The sequence below is a fragment of the Charadrius vociferus genome, unplaced genomic scaffold (genome assembly GCF_000708025.1).
Source record: "Charadrius vociferus isolate BGI_N301 unplaced genomic scaffold, ASM70802v2 scaffold647, whole genome shotgun sequence".
Lineage (NCBI taxonomy): Eukaryota > Metazoa > Chordata > Aves > Charadriiformes > Charadriidae > Charadrius > Charadrius vociferus.
In genome coordinates, this window is record NW_009649585.1 from 338,272 (window position 1) to 347,389 (window position 9,118).

At 55.9% G+C, this 9,118-nt stretch overlaps 1 protein-coding gene across 1 annotated transcript in view; it reads left to right on the forward strand.

Annotated features, from left to right (window-relative positions):
- The window catches only part of HADHA (hydroxyacyl-CoA dehydrogenase/3-ketoacyl-CoA thiolase/enoyl-CoA hydratase (trifunctional protein), alpha subunit), a 27,155-nt gene that overhangs the window by 15,342 nt on the left and 2,695 nt on the right, over positions 1-9,118 (forward strand). Inside the window, exons 11-18 of the mRNA XM_009890368.1 lie at positions 316-425; positions 705-839; positions 1,489-1,660; positions 2,369-2,455; positions 5,345-5,485; positions 6,918-6,986; positions 7,377-7,572; positions 8,477-8,591. Of these exons, the coding sequence (XP_009888670.1) occupies positions 316-425; positions 705-839; positions 1,489-1,660; positions 2,369-2,455; positions 5,345-5,485; positions 6,918-6,986; positions 7,377-7,572; positions 8,477-8,591 (1,025 nt within the window). The remainder of the gene's footprint in view (positions 1-315; positions 426-704; positions 840-1,488; positions 1,661-2,368; positions 2,456-5,344; positions 5,486-6,917; positions 6,987-7,376; positions 7,573-8,476; positions 8,592-9,118) is intronic.

Sequence of the window (9,118 nt, forward strand, 5' to 3'; positions counted from 1 at the left end):
GAGTTACTCGCTCTTCCAGATGCTTTAAATGATATTGTTATGGGAAAGGACATTGAACAAGCAGTTTCCTGCTGCTTTCTGGCAGCCGGTACGGGAGGTAGTGGTGCAGAGTGGGCTGTGCTTAGCACAGAAGGTGCTTCTCTGCGAAGGGTACGTATGGCCCGTCCGTTCGTCCTTTTCTAACCAGGTTACCAGTCTGCGCCGTTGCATGGGTGGCTGTGCTCTCCCCTTACCATGTTTTTGATGTGTACGTGCTGGAAGTGAGACAGCTGTTAAATGCTGAACTCTCTGCTTCCCCTCTTCCCTTTCTTCCAGAGCTTTGGCCAACTCGCGATGACTAAGGAGTCCAAGGCGCTGCTTGGACTCTACCACGGGCAGGTGCGCTGCAAGAAGAACAAGTTTGGAGCGCCTCAGCGAGAGGTCAAGTAAGTACAAGTGTGGGATGCCGGAGGAGCAGTCGGAGGCCGTCTGCTGAAAGTCTCTTGGGACCGAGTGGCCTAGAGTCGTGGAAAGCAGTGAAACAGAGCAGAGATTTCCAGCCTCCAGAAGGGCAAACCTCTGCAGTTTGGAGGTCTCACCCACAAGTGAAGTCTTCTTGTGTGACCTCACCAAAACAGTGGACAGGATCTGTGCAAGTCTGACAGCAGCAACGGAAATTCAGTTATTTCTAGCTTTGATGTGTCCCCCGGTCCTTTTCTGTGCAGGACGCTGGCAGTGCTGGGAGCTGGGCTCATGGGAGCTGGGATCGCACAGGTTTCGGTGGATAAGGGGATGAAGACCATTCTGAAGGACACGGCACAGAAAGGCTTGGACAGAGGACAGCAGCAGGTCTTCAAGGGGTACGTGAGTTAAAAGGAATTTGCTGGGGATGGGATGGGGCTGCCTTTAGTCAAAATGCTCCTCTGCTTTCAGGCAGTCAGGAACTCCTGACGCTTCTGTTCCCTTGGAGTCTTCTGCCATCAGATGTCACAGAAATGCTTTCTTTTAAGGTTGCCCTATGCAGTGTGCTGGGATATTGCTACGAAATAGGCCCAGCGTACTCAGCCTTAGTTCCTTAGGTAGGTAGACGGTCTAACAGACGGTTGCTTCAGCTTTTAGATTTAGCAGTAGCTTATAGAGCTAAGGGGGGAGGGAGTAATCCCGGCTGCCTAAAGGCCCGTGTCAGGGAGGCATTGGGTCAGGCTTCTGAAAAGCTGGACTTCTTTCCCCTGTCCTCTTGGCTCAGCAGGAGCAGCGCTCAGCTGTGCATCGCCGGGAATGTCAGCGATTGACCTTCAGACTAATGCGTACCAGCTGAGTTGTGTGAGCATGGCTCTCCTTTTTCCAGATGGAAGGAGGGGCCAGTAGGCAGAGTGACAGTCCCGCTGGACTGGAGGTGGTGTTTTGGGTCCCAGCTGCAGGAGGGAGGGATGCCCTTGGTGCTGCGGTGCACCTTTAGCACTCTGGGCTGTCCTGCCCAGGAGCCGTGACAGAGCTGTCCTTCCCTAGGCTGAACGGCAAGGTGAAGAAGAAGAGCCTGACATCCTTCGAGAGGGACTCCATTCTCAGCAACCTGACAGGCCAGCTCGACTACAAGGGCTTTGAGAAGGCAGACATGGTGATCGAGGCTGTGTTCGAGGACATTAATATCAAACACAAAGTGCTGAAGGAAGTGGAGGCCGTGAGTATCGGTTCTGAGCAACTTGTGCTAGATGGGGCCCTGTGGAGAGTCGGGGTGTCGTGTCCTGTGCTGCCGCGTTTGTCACATCTCCTTCGTGCTGCAGTTTGGTGCTTGGTGCAAGTTATTTCTGTCAGTACGTGGGTGAGTGTCAAGGGCAGGCTTCCTATTCCCTAAGGAGATTCACTGTTCTGTAAGGAGTCACTAGTTCCTAGCTGGATGGGGCAGTTCTGACATTCCCTGACTCCTGGGAGCCGCTCCAAAAAACCTTCCATTTGTCTGAGCACATTGATATGACAGTAATGTCCTTTGGTATCCCCACGACTTACAGTCCTTTACTTGCTATCTCTAGCTTGCTGCCACTGCTCTTTTCAAGAGTACGCTTGGGGAAATAACTGTATGGTAAAGGAGCTGGCCTGTGCCTCCCCGCCGTGTCTAACGTGGTTGCAGTGGTCTGGCAGAAACATGGGGGCTCCGAGACTACTACTGCAGCCCCAGGGAGAGTTCGGGGGAAGTCAGATCTGGCTGACTCGGGCTGCTGCTTTAGAACTAATTTCTAATACCGTCTGCCCTGACAGAGACAGTCAGGTTTGCTTTGTTTGTCAGGGTTACCAGGCAGTGGTACTGTTCTCTCAGGGCTCTGCACATCACGCTCTGGATCTGACTCTGGAGCCCGTGCGTTTACACTGTCTCTTCCACCCCCTGCCACAGGTGATCCCGGCTCACTGTATCTTCGCCAGTAACACATCTGCCCTCCCAATCAGCCAAATTGCTGCTGTTAGCAAGAGGCCAGAGAAGGTGAGTACCCAGTGCCACGTGCCTGCTCTGCGCTGAGCTACCTGCTGGTGGCAAACTGGTTTTGCCGTTGGTGAGCGCTGGGATCTTCTGTGTCCTCCTCAGGACATGAAACAGCTCATCCCCTGCCCCCAGTGCAAGCTTTGACCAAAGAGCTCGTGGTCCTTGGGCAGGTGGGGAGGGGATGAAGGTGGACTCAGCCCCAGTGTGACGTTGGCGAGGCAGGGTGCAGTAGGGAGGCGAGAGCACTTCAGGAAACATTAGTGCATGCAAGAGGGGGCAGAGAAGCTATGGAAGGACTCAAGCTGAGAGAATTCCAGCCAGGAAGACTTTAGTCATTTTGATAAACTGATTAGACATAGGAGTGACTTGCCATGGTGGGAAAAGCCCTTCTCAAGGAGAAGGGCGCTAACCTAGCAGCAAAAACTGGTGGCCAAGAAGGCCAGTGGCATCCTGGGGGGCATCAAGAAGAGTGTGGCCAGCAGGGCGAGGGAGGTCATCCTCCCCCTCTGCTCTGCCCTGGGGAGGCCACATCTGGAGCACTGTGCCCAGTTCGGGGCTCCCCGGGTCAAGAAGGACAGGGAACTGCTGGAGAGGGTCCAGCAAAGGGCTACGGAGATGCTGAGGGGAGTGGAGCATCTCTCTGCTGAGGAAAGGCTGAGGGACGTGGGGCTGTTCAGTCTGGAGGAGAGAAGACTGAGGGGGATCTTCTCAACGCTGATCAATCCTTCAAGGGAGGTGCCGGGGGATGGGGACAGTCTGTTTCCAGTGGTGCCCAGTGACAGGACAAGAGGGAACGGGCACAAAGGTGACCATGGGCAGTTCCATCTCCACCTGAGGAGGGCCTTCTCTGCTGTGAGGGCGGCAGAGCAGTGGCACAGGCTGCCCAGAGAGGTGGGGGAGTCTCCCCCTCTGGAGCCATCCCAAACCCGCCTGGACGCCGTCCTGTGCCACTGCTGGAGGTGCCCCTGCTCTGGTGGGGGGTGGGATGGGGGAGCTCCAGAGGGCCCTTCCAGCCCTCACCAGTCTGGGAGTCTGTGCAGAAAAGTCAGTGGCTGGAGGCTGAACTCGGAGGTGCCGAAGCTGAAGCCTTGGTCGGCCACGGGATCAGCTCCTGGGGGGCTGGTGGGGTTTTTCTCTGTGCCTCCAAATGATCCGTGTGAACAGGATACCAAGAGCAGCATAGCAGCTTGTGGCAGAGGTTTGGAGCAGAGGACTTCTTCCTCCCTTTGCTTAAAGTCTAAACAGCATATAAAGTAGCTGCGTCCTCATTTCGTAGCCCAGGCGAGCACAGCTGAGTAGAAGCACTGCTTCCCATGGAGCAGCCTGCCCTGAGGGATGGGCTTGGTGGAGTTACCACCTGAGGGGTGCGAATGTGCCGGACTGGGAGGAGTCAGCTGCGGGCTGTTTTTCATTGCCATCCGTGACTGCCGAGGGTACCCGTGATACCTGCTGGCGTGAGGCTGGCAGATCTGACGCGGGCCCTGCAGGAGACCTGCGCCCTTCAGGGAACAGCAGCAGACCAGACGTGACACCGCAGCGTCTGAAGTAAGGTGAGGGACCTGCGTGACCAGCGGTCACCTCCCGAGGGCTAAGCATCGCTCCAGGGCAGCATTGATGTAAAAAGGGGGAAACGCTTTCCCTCCTTTGAGGAATCAGCTTTGCCTACCCGGGGCTGCAGAAAATGCAGGGAAGAGCGAGCAGCTCGAGGTAGTCCCTTCTCCCTCTCTAAAACAGTTGGGACAGGGAGGCAGTAGCAGCTTGGGGAGAAGGAGAGGGAAGTTCTGGAGCTCAGCTGGAAGGTGTTACACAAATGTAAAGCATGGGTACCCTTGGCTGGTTCCCTAAACGCCTGCAGGGGTCTCAAGCCTGCCCAGGGCAGCGCGTTGCTTCTGCTGCTGGTGTTCCCACAGGAGTTCTGTGGACATCTGCAAAGGCTGTAGAGTAACAGCGTGTGTCCCCACAGCTGGAGGTTCCTGTGACCTTCACGAGCCTGTTCCTGCTCTGCTGTCGGACCTTAGTTGCATCGGAAATGCAAACTGAGTCTTTTTTTGTTCATATTTGCAAATAACATCCTCTTGCTGTATAAATTGCCTGTGTAATGGCTCTTTGTAGGGAACCTAATAGGAAGTCAGTTAACTAATTTCTGTATTTTCTTTTAATTATTTTTGCAGTCTGCAACTCTCCTGCAAGGTGCCTCTGACTTATAGAGATCTTAGCGCCAAGTGTAGCTTCCAGGAGGCACGAAGGTGACATGCTGATTACACGGCCGTGTTAAGAAAGAGAGGCACACAGCCGAATAATCTCCGTTTAAATGCTGCTCCCAGAGGAGGGCTGCACTTCCCTCTGTAATTAGTTCCCGGAAACATGCCTTCTCATCCTGAAATTCACTTTGTCACCAAAAAAGAAACAAAACGTTCACAAGCAGAACGCAGGGGCTCTGCGCAGCGTCTGTCTCAGTGACTGCTGTGCCACTCTCGAAGCCCAGAAGCAGCACTGCCCAGGCGCGGGGCTGCGCTGCCGCCGCAGATGGTACCTGTGCCCGTGATTCGCCTGCGGGCTGAGCTCAGCTAAGATTCCCAGACAGGTTTTGCTGCTAACGAGTACAGAGAGCGCTCTTGGTCCTGTAAGCATTACACCTAAATCCTCACTGAGGCAAGAGCTGTGGGGCATGTGCTGCGATGTCCTTGGGAAAGCCAGGGAGAGGAAGGGAGTTGGAGAGGGATACAGTGGAGTGTGCGGCTGAACGTGTAGCGCGCTGTGCTGTTGGGTGCCGCAGCCCGTGCTGGCCTGCTTCCCTCTGCAGCTGGGCACTTGACTGGCCCAACAGAATACCGTGGGAGCCAAAATCTGTCTTAATCCTGCTTAACCTTGATCTCTTCTTCTGCCCAGGTGATCGGGATGCACTACTTCTCCCCTGTTGACAAAATGCAGCTGCTGGAAATCATCACCACAGACAAAACATCGCAGGACACCGCTGCTTCCGCTGTTGCTGTTGGCCTCAAACAGGGCAAGGTCGTCATCGTGGTCAAGGTGAGGGAACACTGCACAAAATACGAGCTGGGATAGTAAATAGAAGGGCAGGCTCGCGCACTAAGAGAAGGCTGAAACATGGCTGTGAACACACTGGCATTAGCTACGTGCACTGAGAAGTAAAAGTGGAGGTTAGAAGAAGGCAGGTGCCCAGGTGATCCCTCAAGTGTCCTCTGAAGCAGCCATGGAAGGCCAGAAGGCGCAGGAACAGCCTGATCGGCCAGCACGAGGAGCAGGCAGTCTTACTCCACACAGCTTCCAGGAGGCTGAAGTCTGTAGTGGCATCCGAGATGGAGCAGAGTCTGGGCAGGACTCGCACCACCTCTTCTCCCTGGCGAGCCGCAAGGACAGAGGGGCCTGTGAGCAGCAGCCCTCCTCTTTCTGGCTTTAAATCTTGTGTGAGAGAGGGCAGAAATACACGTGCAAGTGTAGGGGAAGAGCTATACCAAGCAGAGGGAGAAGACTGAGCGCAGCACGGTGAGGCAGCAGTTGAGAACAAACTATCGTGGTCTCTAGGAGGAGGCAGCAGAGCCTCAGAAACGCCACGGGCTTTGAGTGATTTGTTATGTTCAACAGCAGCCGTCAGCCTATGGCTCTCCAAACAGAGCTGGTCTCATGCTTCATGGTAGAAAGCATCAGTGATGCCATTTCAGCTGTGTGAGAGGTTCAGCTGGTAGGCTCAGGGCAGTCTGAGTGTATTTTTGGGTTGGTCTTTTCACTGATGTGTGAGGTTGAGGTTGCCAGCGATGCCGAGCAGGTCCTTCCTGTGGCGCTGGGAAAACCGGCTTATCTAAAAGGGCTCTAGGCACCTCTAAAGGCCGGTGGAGACACAGTGCTGCTTCTCTAACCCTCATCCCCACATCAGGTGCTTCCCTGAATGGCAGTTTGCAGCTAATCTGTTGATTCCTGACTTTGTGAGCAATACCAGAGGTGAAACAACTGGTTTATGCCTGTTCCACTTGCGCTGCGCACCCTTTCATAGAATCACAGAACGGTTTAGGTTGGAAAGGACCTTGAAGATCATCGAGTTCCAACCCCCCTGCCATGGGCAGGGACACCTCCCACCAGCCCAGGTTGCCCAAGGCCACCTCCAGCCTGCTTTCCCCTGTCAGGCTGTTGTGGTTGGTGAAGCAAGGGGACTTCTGCAGCCTGCTCGGGACCTCCAGGCACTATTGCAAATAAAAACACTCTAGCAGGAACTTCCATGAACTTACTCCCTGGAAGTCTTCAAACACTGCTGAGCCCTACAGGAGAAAAAACTATTCTAGCAGTCAATAACATACTGTTAGAAATGGAGTTCAGTGTGTCTGCCCTGCACGTCAGTGCCTGAGCTGCAGCCTGGGCTGCGAAACGCGGTTCTTGCGCTGCCGCGAGAGGCGGTGTTCCTGCAGTTTGTACTCACCTGCCTTCCTGCTGCACTCCTCTTCCCTAGGACGGGCCGGGCTTCTACACCACCAGGTGCCTGGGGCCGATGCTGGCAGAAGTGGTCCGAGTTCTCCAGGTGTGTATCCCGTCGGCTACCGAGCATCCACCAAATACTCATGTAAACTCTGCTTCTTCCTTGCCCCCATCAGGCTGACTCCAGCCCTGGCTAAGAAGGGAGGTGGTTAACCAGCCCCGGTGCCCGTGGCTGTCCCCAGCCTGCTCTTGGCTGAGCTGTGGTCTGATGAGACCCGGTGCAGGCAGCGATGAGGCTCTTTCCTCCCCACAGGGTACCAGGGGAGAGGCAGGAGTGGTGCGAGCACAGTGACACTGCTCCTGTCTGTGCTCAAATGGCTAACGGGGCTGGTGGCTCTCTGTGGCCTCAAATGGGCAACAGCTTTCTGCCCCCACACTGGGTTTCCAGGACCCTCACCCAGAGAGATCATTGCTTCCCCTTCCATTCCTGCAGGAGGGCATTGACCCAAAGAAAATAGATGCCATCTCTACGGCCTTCGGCTTTCCTGTGGGTGCTGCCACGCTGATCGACGAGGTGGGGGTGGACGTGGCCACGCACGTGGCGGAGGACCTCGGCAAGGCCTTCGGCGAGCGCTTTGGAGGAGGCAGCATTGAGTTGTTCAAGCTCATGGTTGAAAAAGGTTTCTTAGGTGAGACAGTAGGCTGTTTTAATCGAACGGGTTTCCCCTTTGTCCCAGGAAAAGCACTAGCATCTGTCAGCCTCTCCTGCCTCAGGTGGGAGCAGTCAGAGAACAGCCCTGGGAGTGGGTCGGGAATCTCTCCCAGCTGTACCCTGGGTGCACTTCTGGTTGCAGCCAGACCTTACTTTGCAGAGACAGCAGCAGCAGGCAGAGATGTGCCCAGGGCAGAAGCAGCCCGCAAGCTCTCGTGAACCTCTGTCTGGCCCCTTCGTGAAACCTGCACAAGCGCTCTGGGACGTGGGGAGCAAGTGGCTGGAAATAATTGTGCCCGAGTCAAACGAGCCCTGAGCTGAGCTTTAGGAGCTCTGTGCAAGGAAAAATGATGTCTGTCCACATGATAGAAGCTGTGCCCTGGTGGCACGGGGGGCCAGAGGCAGCTGTGCCTCAGAGCACACCAGGACGGAGCAGCGTCCACCAGTGGGACATGCACTCGGACCATGACAGCTCTCACCCTCCAGTGCCCCGTGCTGTGCCCGGGCCCTGGCAGCGAGGGTTACTCGGGAGATCTTGTTGTCTCTGTCCCCTGCTCCCAGGGACTGTGTCTTTTTCCTGCTGTAGCCATGGAAATGGGGGGCGTTATCTGACTGTTCCCTGGACACAGTGAAGACACGAGGGCCTGGCACAATAGCAGCATCTTGCCAAGGAGTCAGCTGGACGTGGGCCCCCTTCCCTCTGTCCTTGTTGAGGCAGCAAACGGGCTCGCTCTGAAGTGCAGAGGAGCTGCCTGTGCTGGCAGGGTCTGCTCGTGCTGACAGACGCACAGTCGGAGTCACAAGAAGATCAGAGGCGAAGGTGTCACGAGCGAACGGGACCCGTGGTGGGATATGACTGTGTCTCTTTTTATCCCCGGCAGGTCGCAAGGCGGGGAAAGGCTTTTATGTTTACCAGGAGGGGGTGAAGAACAGGAGCGTGAATTCTGGGATGGATGAGATCTTGGCGCGGTTCAAAGTGCCAGCCAAACCTGAAGTGTGAGTAGCTGTGCGTGCCGAGGGGTGGTGTGGGCTGGCTCTCGCCCCTGCCCAGCTCCTTCTCCTGCCTCTGAGCAGCAGCACGAGGGCAGCGCCAGGCAGCACTGGAGGACATCACTGACCACGGAGTCACTCCAGATGGCATTTGGCTGCTCCCGGCTGGCGTGTACGGCGCAGGCTGTTGGCTCTGGAGAGCCTGTGCTAGCAGGGATGAGGCGTCCTGGAATCCATCAGCATTTGCTTGGGCGCCTTTGCAGAAAGCTTTTTCTGTGGTCGGGTTGGTGCAGCCCCTGCCGTGACCTTTGGGGCGTTGGAGCTGTTGTAGAGCCTGGCACTGAAACAGCTCCTGGGGCAGTTCCTGTCTGGTCTGAGGGAGCCGTTGCCATTCTTACGTGCCTGCCTGAGGTCACACAGAATGACAGACTGGTCAGGGTTGGAAGGGACCTCTGGAGCTCCCCCAGTCTAAACCCCCCGCCAGAGCAGGGGCACCTCCAGCAGTGGCACAGGACGGCGTCCAGGCGGGTTTG